Here is a 20,115-nt window from a genome sequence, read left to right as displayed (position 1 = left end):
CAATTACTCGATTAATTGATGGATTAATCGGTAGAATACTCGATTACTAAAATAATCGATAGCTGCAGGCAGCCCTTATGACCACTGTTTTGTGTTTATGCTAACGGGATCCCCCAGAGAGAGCAGAAGTGGACAACGCTACGGACTACCTCTGACCATGTGAAATCAAAAGTATATTGTGGAATAATATCTGCTACACTTCAATGGAACAATGGACTTACCTTGAAGCTTGTTGGGACTGAACTGTCAAAGTAACCTTATGTGAAATATGCTAAACATTTACTAGTAGCTGGGCTCAGGGCAAGACATCATGTCAATATTTTTTCAAAATAAGATAAATCTAAAATGTATGGTCTGATAATTGTCAGTTGTGGCACTTTTGACAGTACAGGACTACAGGTGCATTTTAAGTTCTTTGAAGTAGAAGTACAAATCAGCAGCACAAAAAAGAGAAAAAGGAAAATCTATTTAGCAAAATGTTTAAGGGGACAGTGTAGGCTGTAGGATATTTCATGATGATCTTATGATTTTGGGATACTGCTAACTGGGAGAGATGTAATTAGAACAATAGAAGTTGAAGAAAGGGCACCATGAGGCTAGGGGTGGGGTCCTGTGACAAATACACATATTTTGTCTTTTTACAATAAATACACACACACACACACACACACACACACGCAGACACACACAGACACAGACACACACACACACACACACACACACACGCGCGCGCACGCACGCACACACACACACACACACACACACACACACACACACACACACACACACACCTCACACAGTTATTGTGTATGAATGTACAGTATTATAATAAAATGTTTTATTAAATTCAAATACATAATTAAATAATTATTTTCTAGGGCTTTCTTACCATACTGATTTTCCATTATGCCTGCTGCTACAACAGGCTCATCAACGCTAACATCATCTTGTTTTGGAATTGGAAGGAGCACTTTGGACTGTTGTTTGTTTGAGGTGCTCTTTGCCGCCTATGGGCGTGCTCTGTACTTAGGGGGCGTGCTCTGTAGGGGCGTGCTCTGTACGGGCCCCGGCTCGAGCTGGAAAATAGTGCTTTGACAACGGGCCAATCCGCGCCATGACAGCCCGACACGTGACCTGGAGTAAGTTCCTGCTGCGGCCATAGGGAAACAGAGCGACATCCAGCCACGGGAGAATTGCACTTTGTGGGTAAGTAAAGACATTTGGCCTCAAAGTGAGCAGCAGAGTGCAGTTTAGGGACTGTTGGGGGGCTCATGGTGTAGGTTTCTGTGCGCTGCAGCGGTGAGAGAGGCTGAATTGGAGGTGTAACAAGCTGTCGTTCCGTCTAGGCCTCCGCTATTTCCTGGTGCAGCTGCACTGTGCCTGCCTGCCTGCCTGCCTGCCTGCTGGAATGGCCAAGTTGGAAAAGTTGAGTTTAGGGGTGTTGGAAAAGCTTGGTCCATCTCTGATCCTCTATTAGCGGTTCTATTCGTCCCCAATGTATCACATTTACTACTTCTGTTTTGACGCCCATTGTGTTTTCCATAGCTACACAGACAACAGAAATGTTATTGGCTCCTGTATTTTTATTCAGACCTCGTCTGTTTTGGGGGACTGTCGCTGTCCAACAACATTGAACTGGTCGGCCTAACGTTGGAAGACAAACTGCACTGCATAGACCTCCACCCTGCCTGCCAGACACTCAGCTGTCACTTTTTACTCTGTGCAGACTGCTAGCGAAATATAATTGTAATAGTTTCATTGTAGACTAATGATAGTAGCTGCAGTGCACAGCGGACCGCGCGTTGACTTGCAGCAGATCATAGGAGAGGTGGATCATAGATTTTTTTAAACTGCTATAAAAAACGTGCGTTGAATTTCAGCTCTAGATAGTCTCTCCAACCTATTATTATGCCCCATACCCACAAAACGTGTGTTCTACTGTTAGTCTGAGGAATGTCTATTAACTCCATTATTTACGTTACCCTGAGGTGTTGCTGTTGGATTGAAACTATAGAGTACAGGAGTTCTTTATGTGTGTCTCTTGCTTTTCTTCAATGCTCCAGCGCAAACCTTTTTGGGTGTGAGAGTTTTCTGCTTGCTGAAACAAACATTTCATTTCATAATAATTATATTCAATTAAATAATAAAGAACTGTACTTAATATGCAATGAAAGTACACGTCTTTCAGGTTTGTTCTTTTGTAGCCCAATGCATTTAATTCAACCAAAATAGCCAGGCCTATCTCATTCATAGCCCACCAACCTGCCATGTTTGCCCTACATGTCGGCAGGTCAGTACAAGCTGTCCAGTCTGATGTTGGCCAAAACAAATCCAGTAGGGGACTGATGATGACCCATGGCCTGAGGGAGCTGCGTATTGATTTGATGCATACGATATGGGTTTAGCACAGTTACTAGTCTCTCACCCCTCTGAATGCTTCCCTTTTTATTGCAAAGGTTGGTACAGCATTGTTGTTGGGTGGTTGGTTGGTTTAGGTCAGGGTTGTGTTGTGTTGTGTATTATTATCCTCTCTTTGCGACAGGTCTGGAAAGTAATTGAAAGTGCTTGGATTTATGAAGAGGTCCTTAAAAGTGCTTGGATTTAACCTAAAGGATATGATCTCTGAGTTTGAGCCTCGTGCACTCTGTCATCTCAAAATCGACCTACATCAGTAGTGCTGAGCCAAGCTTGATACACTTTCTTCCTATCTACAGTACACACTCCATGTAGGCTACAAGCATGCAGCCATTTGCTGATTGCTGCGCTGTCATTGGCTGTTGTGCGCAAATATGTGGCTGGTTGCCTAGGTAACTCATTGTTTACCTTCCCCCCCTTTCTCTCTCTGGTTTGGGATGGGTGACACCATGTCGATGGGTGACACACACAGCCCATGGCGGTGCAAGCTATCATCAAGTATGACAACCACCACCACCAGCTATCAGGATAGAATAATGAATCAGTGTGTGTGTGCGTACTGTTGAAATAATTAATTATACAATGTGTCCAGATGCTGCGGTCATGTGGACCATGTGGCGTTTGTTGTTGTTTTTTTATGTCGAAACATCCAAATTCGCCACGCCACCTACAGTTTGTCCTTGGAAAGTGCTGGAAAAGTCCTTGAAATCTATCATTGCAAAATATACTTGTTCTTTTTCAGTCTCATCGGTTATCATCCATCTAATTGCTCTAGTAGTCGTCGCTGACATCAATATGGAGGCGGGCATGCAAGGGGTGATTGTATTGGCCAATGATGTGGTGGTGATCCATTCCGTGTGTGATCACAGACAGGGTTCCTTCCTACGCAGTTTGGAAAAGTCTGGAATATGATTTGATGGTGGTAATTTCCAGGTCTGGATAAATATGGAAAAAAGACACGGTGAATAGAACAAGGCTGCACAGACAGACACCGTGGAAATTAAATTATTTTACTGTTTTCAACTGGTTTTCGGTTCTTCTGGAGACTAAAAAATGTGGGATGGGGGGGGGGGCAATAATATATTTATTCAATATGTTGAGGGAAAATAATATGAAGAGCAACATTTAGTTTACCTGCTCTTTGGGCAGAGATGTTTGAGGGTGGATCATCGTCCAACTTTCTGTGTATTGTGTGTTGACTAAACAGCCACATAGTCAGAATGTGACATCCATGTTAATGGTTGGATAAAAAAAAAAACATGTATCCAAATAATAAGCATGTAGCTATTGTACTCAATACTCACATGTCAGATATGGTCTGAATTAAGATCTACTGAGGAGTCTGGAAATTAGATTCTGGAAAAGTATGGAATTTTGAAATTGGAAAATGGTACTTAGGAACCCTCGATGTCAAGTCAAGTTTATTTGTATAGCCCTAAGTCACAAGCATGTCTCAGAGCAGAGGACTTCACAGAAAATATGTCCAGCTAAATCTAGCTGACACAACAGTAGCAATTACAAGGATGTAATTGTAATTACTAGGATGTTAGCCTAGTCCCTCCCTGACCAATCAAACAAGGAACATGGTGAGGTTTGTGAGTGCAGCTTCACACTCTTGGGGTTCAAGAAAAGCATCAACATCGGACAGTGTGAGCATTTTGTAATGCCTACTCTAATGCAAACCCAAACAATAATGTATGTATGTATGCCTCCTCGCCGCTGTGGTGAGCATTTGTACTAACATTGATAATGCAGCTTAAAGCTTAAACCTTAAAGAAGTCTATCAAAAGACAAACTTGACCTCATCCCTTGACAAATGTTGTAATGTATCATTAGTCACAGCAATATAGAGAAGTACACTCACAAAACATAAGAACAGTTGCAACCACAGTGACTAGCATGAGGCTTGAATGCCGTGTAGCTGCACAATATTGATTGTATTGTATATCTGACTTGAGTGATATTATGTACAGCTGTCTGTAGCATATTATCCTCTATATTAAGACCTTGGATTGTGTGCTGTCAAATTAAACTCATGTATATTTATTATTGTACTTGGCCATATTGATCCCTCTTATGTTTTGGTGCAGATGGCAACTCTCAAAATATTCGTATTGACTCTGGATACTTGTTTATTGTGATAAAGGTGTCTAGTGGTCCTCAACTCAAGCTGTGTTGGCTCATTACTGCTGAATGAATAAAGGAGAAACAGACCAATATCTTATTCTGGTCTGGATTGTAGTGGATTATAGTGGATTATAGTGGCATATAGATCAGGGGAAACCAAGTGAACTCAGTATTAGAAGAACAAACATTGCCTGGAATAGAAAGCCACACAAACTCTCTGTTCCAGGTGATGCTTCCTTGCTTGCGCAGGTTTCACAATAATAGTAATACTTTCTTCTTCATAAGGTTTGTTCACAGGCTTTAGAGCCAATGAATTCTCTCTGTGTTTTCTTGGAAACATCCAGTCATCAGTACTTTGGCGGCCCATCTGATGCCAAAGCATAGGATCGGAACAGGGTTTACGTTAGCCGTCTGTAGACAGCTTTTGGCCTGGATCATGTGTACCGTAAATTCCGGACTATAAGCCGCACCTTTTTTCCCGTTTTTTGGCCTTTTTTGGCCCCTGCGGCTTATATAACGGTGCGGCTTATCTATGGATTTTTTCAAAAAAAAAAAAAAAATCTCTCTTTTTTAGCACTCATTCTAACTATAAAGCCACTTCTGTTTTAATTTCCTCTCTTGCCCTCTTTTCACCACACTGTATGACACTGTATGACACTGTACGACACTGTATGACACTGTGTGCACTGTAAATAACAACACAGGTGGTGTTGTGTTATGTTGTTTTGTTGAAATGTTAATAAATGGGAGCATTACATATGGTAATTAAACATTAAAACACAAAAAAAAAAAAAAAAAATACCATTAAAACACCCGCGGCTTATAGTCCGGTGCGGCTTATATAAGAAAAAAATATTCAACTTTGAAGGTGCGGCTTATACACCGGTGCGCCTTATAGTCCGGAATTTACGGTAGTTGTCCGGCAGATTAAAAATTCAACAGACAAAATAAATACCCGGTGGGTAAAATGCAGAATAAATAAATTCATTAGTAGCATAATAGCCTAATATTGTGTGTGACCTATAAGATATGTTATATAAATGACTGCTGTTAAGACCTTGGGACATGTATACAGCGCAAATCTCAATCAGGGTTTTTTACGGCAGTTTGCGACACACGGCCTCTGGCCTGTTTACAGCCAGCTACAGTTGTGCGTTGTAAACAAACCAACTAGCCAGACTCAGAGATGCATGCTCAAAAGGCCACATTTCTGACCAGAAGGATATATGTTTTGGATATGCGCAAATACCACCGTAACACTTTTCAAGTGGCAAATGGACCAGGTGATGCTGTAAGAATAGGAAAAAGACAACTAGCTACAGTACATGTAGCCAGCTGGCTGATTTAGCTAAGTGGGTTGTTTGTAAATGGCCTGTAGGTGTGTTTGTTTGTATCAGTGGTTGGATGTTGTGCTGTCTTGGCCAAACTAAACCCGTGTAGTATATTTCATAATCTTACCTCAACAGCACCATTCCTGTACCAGGGTGACTATCTGTACCACACACGACTCGCTGCCAGTCCTATCCATAGAGTTGATAAAAGTTCTATTCGCAATAGCCGCAAATAAACAGAATATAACAAATGGACCAAATGAATTTGTACCGACCGACCAGCCTGTCATTTTATTTTACTTTTTAGACCTAACTGCTTCTTCATTCACCTTATTTTCAAGTCATTTAATGTGATGTGCTAGGGTGGATAGGATAGGACATAGGATTTGAATACGTGCAAAATAAGCACAGCAGCACTGAGAATGTATTTGCGTGGCAGCGCAGTTAGCGGTGCACTTCACCCTTTGCGAGTGCTTTGTGAATCACCGTTTCTTTTTGTCTTATTTGCACAGGTTTAGCGTCCGCAAAAGCCGCGCAGTCCTTTAGTGAATTGGCCCGTGAGCGTGTGTCTGAGGAGCAGCGGACTGAACCCATGACGTGTCCATTTGTGGCTCCACATCTTCACTAAGGCAGGTGATGTTCTTCACTAAGGCAGGTGATGTTCTTCATTAAGGCAGGTGATGTTCTTCACTAAGGCAGGTGATGTTCTTCACTAAGGCAGGTGATGTTCTTCACTAAGGCAGGTGATGTTCTTCATTAAGGCAGGTGATGTTCTTCATTAAGGCAGGTGATGTTCTTCATTAAGGCAGGTGATGTTCTTCACTAAGGCAGGTGATGTTCTTCATTAAGGCAGGTGATGTTCTTCATTAAGGCAGGTGATGTTCTTCATTAAGGCAGGTGATGTTCTTCATTAAGGCAGGTGATGTTCTTCATTAAGGCAGGTGATGTTCTTCATTAAGGCAGGTGATGTTCTTCATTAAGGCAGGTGATGTTCTTCATTAAGGCAGGTGATGTTCTTCACTAAGGCAGGTGATGTTCTTCATTAAGGCAGGTGATGTTCTTCATTAAGGCAGGTGATGTTCTTCACTAAGGCAGGTGATGTTCTTCATTAAGGCAGGTGATGTTCTTCATTAAGGCAGGTGATGTTCTTCATTAAGGCAGGTGATGTTCTTCATTAAGGCAGGTGATGTTCTTCACTAAGGCAGGTGATGTTCTTCATTAAGGCAGGTGATGTTCTTCACTAAGGCAGGTGATGTTCTTCACTAAGGCAGGTGATGTTCTTCACTAAGGCAGGTGATGTTCTTCATTAAGGCAGGTGATGTTCTTCACTAAGGCAGGTGATGTTCTTCATTAAGGCAGGTGATGTTCTTCACTAAGGCAGGTGATGTTCTTCATTAAGGCAGGTGATGTTCTTCACTAAGGCAGGTGATGTTCTTCATTAAGGCAGGTGATGTTCTTCATTAAGGCAGGTGATGTTCTTCATTAAGGCAGGTGATGTTCTTCACTAAGGCAGGTGATGTTCTTCATTAAGGCAGGTGATGTTCTTCATTAAGGCAGGTGATGTTCTTCATTAAGGCAGGTGATGTTCTTCACTAAGGCAGGTGATGTTCTTCATTAAGGCAGGTGATGTTCTTCATTAAGGCAGGTGATGTTCTTCACTAAGGCAGGTGATGTTCTTCATTAAGGCAGGTGATGTTCTTCACTAAGGCAGGTGATGTTCTTCATTAAGGCAGGTGATGTTCTTCACTAAGGCAGGTGATGTTCTTCATTAAGGCAGGTGATGTTCTTCATTAAGGCAGGTGATGTTCTTCATTAAGGCAGGTGATGTTCTTCATTAAGGCAGGTGATGTTCTTCATTAAGGCAGGTGATGTTCTTCATTAAGGCAGGTGATGTTCTTCATTAAGGCAGGTGATGTTCTTCACTAAGGCAGGTGATGTTCTTCATTAAGGCAGGTGATGTTCTTCACTAAGGCAGGTGATGTTCTTCATTAAGGCAGGTGATGTTCTTCATTAAGGCAGGTGATGTTCTTCATTAAGGCAGGTGATGTTCTTCACTAAGGCAGGTGATGTTCTTCATTAAGGCAGGTGATGTTCTTCATTAAGGCAGGTGATGTTCTTCACTAAGGCAGGTGATGTTCTTCATTAAGGCAGGTGATGTTCTTCATTAAGGCAGGTGATGTTCTTCACTAAGGCAGGTGATGTTCTTCATTAAGGCAGGTGATGTTCTTCATTAAGGCAGGTGATGTTCTTCATTAAGGCAGGTGATGTTCTTCATTAAGGCAGGTGATGTTCTTCACTAAGGCAGGTGATGTTCTTCATTAAGGCAGGTGATGTTCTTCACTAAGGCAGGTGATGTTCTTCACTAAGGCAGGTGATGTTCTTCATTAAGGCAGGTGATGTTCTTCATTAAGGCAGGTGATGTTCTTCATTAAGGCAGGTGATGTTCTTCATTAAGGCAGGTGATGTTCTTCACTAAGGCAGGTGATGTTCTTCACTAAGGCAGGTGATGTTCTTCATTAAGGCAGGTGATGTTCTTCACTAAGGCAGGTGATGTTCTTCACTAAGGCAGGTGATGTTCTTCATTAAGGCAGGTGATGTTCTTCATTAAGGCAGGTGATGTTCTTCATTAAGGCAGGTGATGTTCTTCATTAAGGCAGGTGATGTTCTTCACTAAGGCAGATGATGTTCTTCATTAAGGCAGGTGATGTTCTTCATTAAGGCAGGTGATGTTCTTCATTAAGGCAGGTGATGTTCTTCACTAAGGCAGGTGATGTTCTTCATTAAGGCAGGTGATGTTCTTCATTAAGGCAGGTGATGTTCTTCATTAAGGCAGGTGATGTTCTAAGGCAGGTGATGTTCTTCACTAAGGCAGGTGATGTTCTTCACTAAGCCAGGTGATGTTCTTCACTAAGGCAGGTGATGTTCTTCATTAAGGCAGGTGATGTTCTTCACTAAGGCAGGTGATGTTCTTCATTAAGGCAGGTGATGTTCTTCATTAAGGCAGGTGATGTTCTTCATTAAGGCAGGTGATGTTCTTCATTAAGGCAGGTGATGTTCTTCATTAAGGCAGGTGATGTTCTTCACTAAGGCAGGTGATGTTCTTCACTAAGGCAGATGATGTTCTTCACTAAGGCAGGTGATGTTCTTCACTAAGGCAGGTGATGTTCTTCACTAAGGCACGTGATGTTCTTCATTAAGGCAGGTGATGTTCTTCACTAAGGCAGGTGATGTTCTTCATTAAGGCAGGTGATGTTCTTCACTAAGGCAGGTGATGTTCTTCACTAAGGCAGGTGATGTTCTTCATTAAGGCAGGTGATGTTCTTCACTAAGGCAGGTGATGTTCTTCATTAAGGCAGGTGATGTTCTTCATTAAGGCAGGTGATGTTCTTCACTAAGGCAGGTGATGTTCTTCATTAAGGCAGGTGATGTTCTTCACTAAGGCAGGTGACGTTCTTCACTAAGGCAGGTGATGTTCTTCACTAAGGCAGGTGATGTTCTTCATTAAGGCAGGTGATGTTCTTCACTAAGGCAGGTGATGTTCTTCATTAAGGCAGGTGATGTTCTTCACTAAGGCAGGTGATGTTCTTCATTAAGGCAGGTGATGTTCTTCATTAAGGCAGGTGATGTTCTTCATTAAGGCAGGTGATGTTCTTCATTAAGGCAGGTGATGTTCTTCACTAAGGCAGGTGATGTTCTTCACTAAGGCAGGTGATGTTCTTCATTAAGGCAGGTGATGTTCTTCATTAAGGCAGGTGATGTTCTTCACTAAGGCAGGTGATGTTCTTCACTAAGGCAGGTGATGTTCTTCATTAAGGAAGGTGATGTTCTTCATTAAGGCAGGTGATGTTCTTCATTAAGGCAGGTGATGTTCTTCATTAAGGCAGGTGATGTTCTTCACTAAGGCAGGTGATGTTCTTCACTAAGGCAGGTGATGTTCTTCATTAAGGCAGGTGATGTTCTTCACTAAGGCAGGTGATGTTCTTCACTAAGGCAGGTGATGTTCTTCATTAAGGCAGGTGATGTTCTTCATTAAGGCAGGTGATGTTCTTCATTAAGGCAGGTGATGTTCTTCATTAAGGCAGGTGATGTTCTTCATTAAGGCAGGTGATGTTCTTCATTAAGGCAGGTGATGTTCTTCATTAAGGCAGGTGATGTTCTTCATTAAGGCAGGTGATGTTCTTCATTAAGGCAGGTGATGTTCTTCATTAAGGCAGGTTATGTTCTTCATTAAGGCAGGTGATGTTCTTCATTAAGGCAGGTGATGTTCTTCATTAAGGCAGGTGATGTTCTTCACTAAGGCAGGTGATGTTCTTCACTAAGGCAGGTGATGTTCTTCATTAAGGCAGGTGATGTTCTTCACTAAGGCAGGTGATGTTCTTCATTAAGGCAGGTGATGTTCTTCACTAAGGCAGGTGATGTTCTTCATTAAGGCAGGTGATGTTCTTCACTAAGGCAGGTGATGTTCTTCACTAAGGCAGGTGATGTTCTTCATTAAGGCAGGTGATGTTCTTCACTAAGGCAGGTGATGTTCTTCACTAAGGCAGGTGATGTTCTTCATTAAGGCAGGTGATGTTCTTCACTAAGGCAGGTGATGTTCTTCATTAAGGCAGGTGATGTTCTTCATTAAGGCAGGTGATGTTCTTCACTAAGGCAGGTGATGTTCTTCATTAAGGCAGGTGATGTTCTTCACTAAGGCAGGTGATGTTCTTCATTAAGGCAGGTGATGTTCTTCACTAAGGCAGGTGATGTTCTTCATTAAGGCAGGTGATGTTCTTCACTAAGGCAGGTGATGTTCTTCATTAAGGCAGGTGATGTTCTTCACTAAGGCAGGTGATGTTCTTCATTAAGGCAGGTGATGTTCTTCACTAAGGCAGGTGATGTTCTTCACTAAGGCAGGTGATGTTCTTCATTAAGGCAGGTGATGTTCTTCACTAAGGCAGGTGATGTTCTTCATTAAGGCAGGTGATGTTCTTCATTAAGGCAGGTGATGTTCTTCACTAAGGCAGGTGATGTTCTTCATTAAGGCAGGTGATGTTCTTCACTAAGGCAGGTGATGTTCAGCAATCTAATAAATACTCCAAGCAGACCGGTCAGATCCCCTCACTTGACAGGTGTGCCAGCACACATAATTTAGGTGCACCCAAATCTTTTCACCACTCCTTTTGGCACTGCAATAATACATTTTAAGCGTGACCTTCTTTGTCATTTTGTATACATATTGATAATTTCTTAAATGTGATACGCTCAAAGATCTTAATGTAAATAAATGTTAAGTCACTATCACCAACTGAGTTAACACATCAATGAGCCGATAGCCCATTGATGGAAGCCTTTGCATTTTCAGTATTGCAGCATTTATGAACTTGGTGTCGATGGTGTGATTATCACTTATCGTGTGGTCTGACCTGAGGCTGCGTGTCTTGGACACTGGTGAAGACAGGGGGCAGAGCTGTCAACTGATTGCCACCTGGTGAGGAGCTTGGTCAGGTGGTAGGTGAAACCTCTGGACAGAATTAAGAAGCCCAAACGTGTACTGCGGGTGAAGTGGGAACGTCTGGTGGAGGCCCTGTCCGGGAGACCTTCAACTCCTACCTCTCTGGTGGAGCTTGTCTGGCATCCTGTGGAGGCTGGGGACAATGAACCAGAGTGGTCGGTGTTCAAAGCTTTTATTACTGAAGCTGCGACTGGGAGCTGTGATTTCAAGCTGCGGCAACCCTGGAACATGCTGGTGGTCATGGAAGCTGTCCCGACTGAAGAAGGAGGCCTTCCAGGCTGTGTGTCGGCCGTCAGGAGAGTCAGGGATCAGTTCCAAGGTACCGACAGGCCAGAAGGAGAGCAGCCTCAGCCGTGGCAAAGGCCAAGCAAGTGTGAGCAAGTGTGAGAGGAGTTGGGAGAAGCCATGGAGGAGGACTTTCGGTTGGCACCACCAGAGTGATTCTGGCAAACCGTCCGGCGTCCGGTTAATCACTGGGAAGTGATCGCCGCCATGATTGTCCCCAGATTACGTCATTCTGCTTTGCTACTGTGATTGGTCAAAGAGTTTGATTTAAGTATTGTCTCGTTTTTTAGACTCAGGTCCCTGAGAACCAACTCACTTAGAAGGTTCTCGGCTGTCTGGGACCCGTTCTTGGCCTACTTTGATGAGGTTAAGAAAGAATGACAAGTGACTGAGGTCAGAGGTGAGGGATGGCTCGCCCATTTGGTCTTTCATGGACCCCTTGCGTGGGATCCCACGCGCAAAATATCTTTTACAAGCACAAGCACCTTATGTGGCTGGTAGCATCATGTTGTAATGTTGAATTACAATTTTAATGATGTATGTAATTTGGTTTTTCTTGTTTGTGTATTATTCTATAAAAACAAAATAAAATGTTGGGGGGGGGAAAGTATCTAGTTTTTCGCCAATGAAAAAATGTTGTTGACGGAAATAATTCATCAACAAAATCAACATTTTAATACAATACTCCCCCCTCTCTCTCTCTCTCTCTCTCTCTCAGCCTGTGGAAGCCCCTCCCTAAGCGATGGCCTCACCAATCCCCGTCTACAACTCCAACCCCCTGGACACACACAGCTCCAGTGTAAGTGTATAACTCCAACCCCCTGGACACACACAGCTCCAGTGTATATACACAAGCTGACTGACACACAGCAGTGAGCCTGTTTTTGGGCTGCGTCAAGACAGCAACAGTTTACCCAGACTAGCAATGGAGAATTTACTTTCAGAATAAAGGTTTTCAAATTCTCACCTTTGGAGAAAAAAAAGAGTATTACAATGAACGAAACAGCAAATCTTGTATAAAAAATGATGTTAAGATTACATATTGAGTGTGTCTGCAAGATTACTACTCAAAATTAATATTCAGGCTAACATTATCATGAGAGTTTTATTTTGAAAGCCCTAAAGCGGAAGACCTACTTTTACATTCTGGCTGACTTGACGCTCATGCACTAAATGATGAAACAAAAAATAAGAAATTAACTGCTCATGAACTGAACTGCAAATTTTTTGGGACTGTGAACTTAGTAAAAAAAAAAACAATCTAATTAAACAAGCAATCTAATTAAACGGTATACACAGTTGAGATTAGAGTACCCCAGCCACTTATCTCTTGTTTAGTGCTCTAGTTGCCGTAGGCACAAAGGATTTGCTGTACCTAGTTGTTCCGAACATCATTATTTACAAATGTTTGCATGTCGTAGATATTAAAACCAGACAGAGAAAGGAATGAGAGAGAAATCAGAGGAAGCAAGAAAGACTTGTTTGGTCATTCACTCCCCCAGAAGATGCTGCATTGAGGGTGAAGATCCAAAAGGCTTCCCTGCGCAGCAATTTCTTAATCATGTCGCCACCCCTAGGGCGTGGCTTCACCCCTAGGGCGTGGCTTCACCTGTTCGATCCCACCCCTACAGTGTGGCTTCAATCCTATACATTTGAGGGAGGAAACCGAACCATGCTTATCTTCAGAATAGTGACGTGCCATAGCATAATCCATATTTGTATTGCATATGGCGGTTTTGTGTTCGCTTGGTCGGACCCACGTAAATTAAGCCACAGGGGCATTTCAACATATAGATGACGTGGGTGGAGTTACAATTGATGAATTATTTTATTTTTATATTTGGTACCATTGAGAGGGTGAATGAAGAACCTGGCCTTGTGTGTGTTGTTGGAGCAATGAGTACAATGGCCACAAGAATAGAAACCAGCAGGGGGCCCCGGTAACCAAGTGCTGGGGGCTGCAGTGGGGGGCATATAGCTAGCTATGCATAACACTATCTTTGATTTTGCATCATGTGGTCTTCTGAAAGATACCAGAGGAAGATTGGAGGTGATATCTTTAAGTGATGATTCACTTTTGAGGACATGCCCCAGTGTTTAAAAATGATATTCTTCACCTGGCCAGCAGAGGGGTTGTGTTCAGTAGAGAAACAAATACGTGGAGGGGTCTTCTCTCTGGTATTTTTGGACAGGAGAGAAGCACGGTCTGTATGTTCGGCTCGGTTAAGTGCCTGGTCAGTAAGTAACAGCTGTGCTGTAGCCTCTTTCTAAGAAACGTTCTTTCATCTCCTTAGATTTGAGGTTGAAATCCTCATATCAGGGCTGCTGCAGTTGCACCTTAATCTGAGGAATTGACCCACTTGAATATGTTGTTTTAGTTGTTGCTGGATGACTGCTGTTGGAATGCAGTAGTGTATTGCAGCTCAAAGGCTTGCGTTAGATAAGTCGTCTCTAAACTGTTATCACTATTTCTGGATATTGATAAATCCCAAAAATGACTAGGCCTACTTGTGAGGCTTTGTTCCTCTGTGAAAGTGAGACTACTGTCTGTGTCATTCACATACTGCATAAAAGAAGCAAACTCATCTTCAGAAGGGTTCCAGTGACCACAATATCATCTATATATCTACGGTTATGGTAAAGGTAGATTTTAGAATAGAATGGTTTAGTGATGGGGTTATTGATAAACCTTTCTTCCCAATGGCCCATGAAGACGTTGGCATAATTAGGTGCAAAACCCATCGCTGTGCCCTGTGATTGAATATAGTAAACACCTGCATATTGAAAATAGTTATTTTTTTATGGCCATTTCTGTTAGAGTAAAAATTCATTGGGTGGAAGAATACCTTCAGGATGCTTCTCAAGATGGTGAGCTAGAGCCTCTAAACCAGAGGTTCTCAAATATTTTTCAGCCAAGGACCCCTTACAAGATAGAAAATATACCGGGGACCCCCTCATTCTGATTTGTGATTTTGGGCTAAGCTTAATTGTTTCCACGGTAACGTGCTTGACTTTTAATTTGATAGGTTTGTTATTAGAATGTAATCCATGAACCATTTTAGATTTAAAGCATAAACTATTTTCATTGAACTATGAAGATTTTGCAAAAAAAAAATATATACCGTAAATTCCGGACTATAAGCCGCGGCTTTTTTCCCGTTTTTTGGCCCCTGCGGCTTATATAACGGTGCGTCTTATCTATGGATTTTTTCAGAAAAAAAAAAAAAAATCTCTCTTTTTTAGCACTCTTTCTAACTATAAATCCACTTCTGTTTTAATTTCCTCTCTTGCCCTCTTTTCACCACACCGCGGACACTGTGTGCACTGTAAAAATAAACAACGGTGGTGTTGTGTTATGTTGTTTTGTTGAAATGTTACGGTAATACGGTAAATGGGAGCTTCCTCAAACAGCCATCTCTTTCCCGACAATCCCCTCTGTGCGTGACCACTTACATATGGTAATTACGGTAAGCAAACGGCCACAAGCCCATCAACTCCCTCCCCCGACTACCAGGAGAAAATCACAAACTTCGGCGAATTCACACAAAGGAAGATCAAGGAATATTCCATCGAACCGGAGCAGATCATAAATATGGATGAAGTGCCTTTGACGTTCGACCTGCCACTCACTCGGACTGTTAACAAGAAGCGCCCTGGAGGATTCTTTCACCAAAAAAAAGCTTTGCTCGTTCTCGACAGCATGAGAACGAGCAGTAGATGATCATGAGGTGGTTTTTCAGACGTGTCGATATAGCAGTTTATCGCAAAAGTGTAATGGAAACACATTTTTCGCATTTGCACGTCATGTGACCCATATTATCCCTTGGAAAAGGAGCGGAAAATAAGTTTGGTAAGTAAGGTTCGATAGCCGTGTCAAAACCTCCGCAGCAAGTGGAAAACTTTGAAGCAACGCTACCTAGCAGAAAGACGAGTGTTGTGCAAAAGCGTAGCCGGGCAAATTAGATAATGTTTAATGGCAGAAATCGGTCCATGGTGACAGCAGGCTGCCTGTGTGCGCGCATTTGGCACAGCGGCGAGATGAGAGGATGAAAAGCACACACTGGTGCGGTGGTGCTGTCTGAAGTGAATACAGTGACTGTGAGTAGGCTAATACATTGCACACGTTTCAGGTGCAATTATAGAACCAAATCAGCCTTTTCCCCCCTCCATCTCTAAATCGGACCAGTTGTAGGCTATTAGGCTACCTTTTTTCCTCTGCCTGTCGCGCTGACTGCATTCACGCAGCCAGCAACATTTTGCGACTCATTTTCTTTTGAATTGATAATCAGGCTCGTTTATATGCATTGTAACTTCATGTTGGGATTTCCATTGACCATTGGTTGGATTTGAGCATGCAGGGGACGGGATATGGGGCAGATCCCCGTGCGTAATCACTGTGGCAGCTGCTGCAACGGGGAATCACTCAAACGCAACTTCAATGGAAACGCCTACAAGTCGCAATTGTACATTGTCGAAGTTGTAGAAATATCGCAATTCTTTTGCGAAAAACTGTAATGGAAACACAGCTATAGATGAAGAGGAGTTCGTTGGTTTTGAGTGACAATGAAGGAGAGAGGAGAGTGGTTGACGAAGCCACCCTGAACCTGTTCGTTTCCGACACTGAAGATGAGGACTTTGGTGGTTTCAGTACGCAGGAAGAAGAGGAAGACGAGCATTAGTGACTTGACTTCTCTGGTTACAGGTTTGCTGCACATATAGCCTATTGTTGTGTGATTTTGTCTGGGGATTAGTGACCTGACTTTTGTTTTGTTGAAATGTTAATAAATGGGAGCTTCCCCAAACAGCCATCGCTTTCCCGACATTCCTCTCTGTGCACGAACCCTTTCATATGGTAATTAAACATCAAAACACCCGCGGCTTATAGTCCGGTGCGGCTTATAGAAGAAAAAAATAGTCAATTTTGGTCCCGCGGCTTATACACCGGTGCGTCTTATAGTCCGGAATTTACGGTATATATATTTTTTATTACATTACATTTACATTACGTCATTTAGCAGACGCTTTTGTTTTGTCCAAAGTGACTTACAATATCACAATTTGTCAACAGTCCAGAAAACCACTATGCAACACAATCAATGACAGCCAAGATATTTTGATAGACTAGCACCATGTAGGAAGTAGTTTGAGAAGGAATAAGTAACATGTAGCATTTTTTTTTTAATTATAAAAAAAAAAAAAAAAAAAAAAAAAAAAAATTAACTTGAAAACTTTTCGCGGACCCCCTGGCAAAGTGCCACGGACCCCTGGGGGTCCGCGGACCCCCATTTGAGAACCACTGCTCTAAACCCCTTGTGTGGGGTATATTAGTATAAAGGCTCTGTACATTCTAGATTAGCCAAAATGCAACTTGGAATTGAAATAGGATGGCAGGGCTGGTAACAATTTCTTCATGAAAAAATCAATATATTGGGACAAGGGTTCAATGAGACATTTCCAGACAGATTAGGCCTAAGAGGAGGCTCCGCCACAGATTAGTGGATCTTTGGTCGGCCATAGAACACTGGGCAAACAGGAGGTTTAGTGGTCAAAAACTCCTCTTCTTGCTCAGTGATCCATTACATTACGTCATTTGGCAGACGCTTTTATCCAAAGCGACTTACGATATCACATCTTGTCAACAGTAGAGCAATCAACTATGCAACGCAATCTATGACGGCTACAACGTTGTGAAGGAATAGATAGATCCAACCTTTATCTACAGATTGTAGTACAGAAGAGTCAATATAAGCATCAATGTCATCAGTGGGGTCACAGCGTAAAGGTGAGCAGAATACATCATCTAGTTGACTCTTAGTGCCTCTGTCATAACAAAGGTTCAGAGTTCATGACAGACAACAACGGATCCCACTTTATCTGCAGACCTGATCACAATATCAACATACTTGACTGTCAGTCGGCTCCTTAATAAACGTCCAGACGGGAAAGAGTGCTCCAGTGTCTTTACTTTGCAAGGCTACTTGAAGCAAGGTAAGATTCTGTCCACTTGGACTGTTTTCATCAAACCAAAGGTGCACCAGAGAACGCAGGATAAGGGGCTGTGTATCAGGAGCATAGACCAACTTGAGAGGTTTGATCATGTTTGGAAGTCTGTGCTGTGTACATCAGGGGGTAGGTCGACATTATACATTAAATATAGACACTATATTATATGTTGTACTACTATGATATTATATTATGTATTACATAATGGTGAAGAGCTCATTTGCAAAAACAGATAAACGCCATTCTTAAAATGAATTAACAACGCCTGTTTGATACTCCTAAAAGTGCACATCAATATTATATATATATATATTATTATATTAATATATATTATGATATGTATTGATGATGTTGTATATAATTTACCCTGACTAACTAATTCACAGCGTTTTCCCTTGGTTATATAGTAGTTGAGTTTATAGTAAGAGTAATAATATTACCGTTATTATACTATAACTTTACTATTGTGCTGTTATTTATTATTACTGCTATTCACTATTACCGTACATTATATATTACATTAAGCGTTTATATATATATTCAAACAAAGTCGATATTCTTGCAGTGTCTGAAACTCATCTGGACAGTTCCTTTGAAAACCCAGAGATCGATATCGATGGCTTTTCAATATACAGACATGATAGAAACAGGTTTCGTGGTGGAGTCAACCAGGTCTCCAAACTTGGATAGTACTGTCAATTCCAACTCTGACGTGCTTAATGAAAAATACACCATGAATGAGAAGATGTGTACTTTTGAATTTTCACCAGGCTGATGTTGGGATGGTGGACATGTTGTTGAGCTCTCTGCCTGTTGGTGGGTCTGCTGACACTGACCACCTTGATAGCAAGTTGTTGAGAATTTCTGCTGTACATGTTTCCAAACCTGTCATATTTTTAATAAATGTCTTGATTAGTGGTGTGTGTCCAAAATTGTGGAAGGAAGGAAAGATTATTCCGCTACCTAAAGACACAAAATCTACTTTCTGTGTGGCCCCAGCAGCAGGCCTATCAGCATTCTGCCAGTACTTAGCAAATTATTGGAAAAGGTTGTGTTTGAGCAAATACAAGGTTTGTTTTTCTGCAAATGGTTTAACAACTATGTACCAACATGCTTATAGGTCTGGTCAGTCCACCTGCACCGCAATGACACACATTCTCGTGTGTGTGTGTGTGTGTGTGTGTGTGTGTGTGTGTGTGTGTGTGTGTGTGTAGACATCCAGAGAATCTCTGAAGATGGAGCTGTTAGCTGATGTGCCTCTGCTGCCAGGAGAGGAGAGAGTTATCGGTGAGTGTTTGTCATGTCAATAAATGTCAGCTTTGCTCATCTGTTTTATTGTTGTGGAGACCGACTTTTTTAGCCAACTTCATTCTTTTGGGCCGTGTGCCAGTCGTGAATAGATTCAGCACCCGCTTAATTTGATTCACCTTGTAACAATTACTTTTCAACTAAACTGTAACCGTGTTGACAAACTGTATATACCTGATGCACACCAACACAGTCCTCTTTTGATCCTCCTGGTCAGGTGAGCATGTTAGGAGGTAAATTGAGCAAATCTTTAAAGTTGTTTGCAGATTTGTAAACCTTTATGTTCGACTATTAGGGGACGGCCCTACTATTTCCTCACCACCGCATCACTCTCATTGCCTCTTCTTCTCCTTTTCATTTCCTTTTTTTGTTTTCTCTCTTAGTGAACAGTGTGTTACCGTGGATAGTTATTTATAGATTCAACACTGTGTTGCCGTGGATAGTTATTTATAGATTCAACACTGTGTTGCCGTGGATAGTTATTTATAGATTTAACACTGTGTTGCCGTGGATAGTTATTTATAGATTCAACACCGTGTTGCCGTGGATAGTTATTTATAGATTCAACACCGTGTTGCCGTGGATAGTTATTTATAGATTCAACACTGTGTTGCCGTGGATAGTTATTTATAGATTCAACACTGTGTTGCCGTGGATAGTTATTTATAGATTCAACACTGTGTTGCCGTGGATAGTTATTTATAGATTCAACACCGTGTTGCCGTGGATAGTTATTTATAGATTCAACACCGTGTTGCCGTGGATAGTTATTTATAGATTCAATACTGTTGCCGTGGATAGTTATTTATAGATTCCACACTGTGTTGCCGTGGATAGTTATTTATAGATTCAACACTGTGTTGCCGTGGATAGTTATTTATAGATTCAACACTGTGTTGCCGTGGATAGTTATTTATAGATTCAACACTGTGTTGCCGTGGATAGTTATTTATAGATTCAACACTGTGTTGCCGTGGATAGTTATTTATAGATTCAACACCGTGTTGCCGTGGATAGTTATTTATAGATTCAACACCGTGTTGCCGTGGATAGTTATTTATAGATTCAACACTGTGTTGCCGTGGATAGTTATTTATAGATTGAGAGTCAAATGTATGAGTGTGTATGTGGTTTTGCTGCGTTTCATGCGTA

General features: G+C 41.8%; 1 protein-coding gene across 1 annotated transcript in view; it reads left to right on the top strand.

Moving 5' to 3' along the window:
• The first annotated feature begins 1,136 nt into the window (after positions 1–1,136).
• The window catches only part of mtm1 (myotubularin 1), a 39,775-nt gene continuing 20,796 nt past the window's right edge, over positions 1,137–20,115 (top strand). Inside the window, exons 1-3 of the mRNA XM_083640379.1 lie at positions 1,137–1,206; positions 12,371–12,451; positions 18,870–18,942. Of these exons, the coding sequence (XP_083496505.1) occupies positions 12,395–12,451; positions 18,870–18,942 (130 nt within the window). The 5' untranslated portion in view covers positions 1,137–1,206; positions 12,371–12,394. The remainder of the gene's footprint in view (positions 1,207–12,370; positions 12,452–18,869; positions 18,943–20,115) is intronic.

The sequence above is a fragment of the Poromitra crassiceps genome (genome assembly GCF_964638095.1).
Source record: "Poromitra crassiceps genome assembly, chromosome: 7".
Taxonomy (NCBI): domain Eukaryota; kingdom Metazoa; phylum Chordata; class Actinopteri; order Beryciformes; family Melamphaidae; genus Poromitra; species Poromitra crassiceps.
This window is presented reverse-complemented; position numbering and strand designations above follow the sequence as displayed.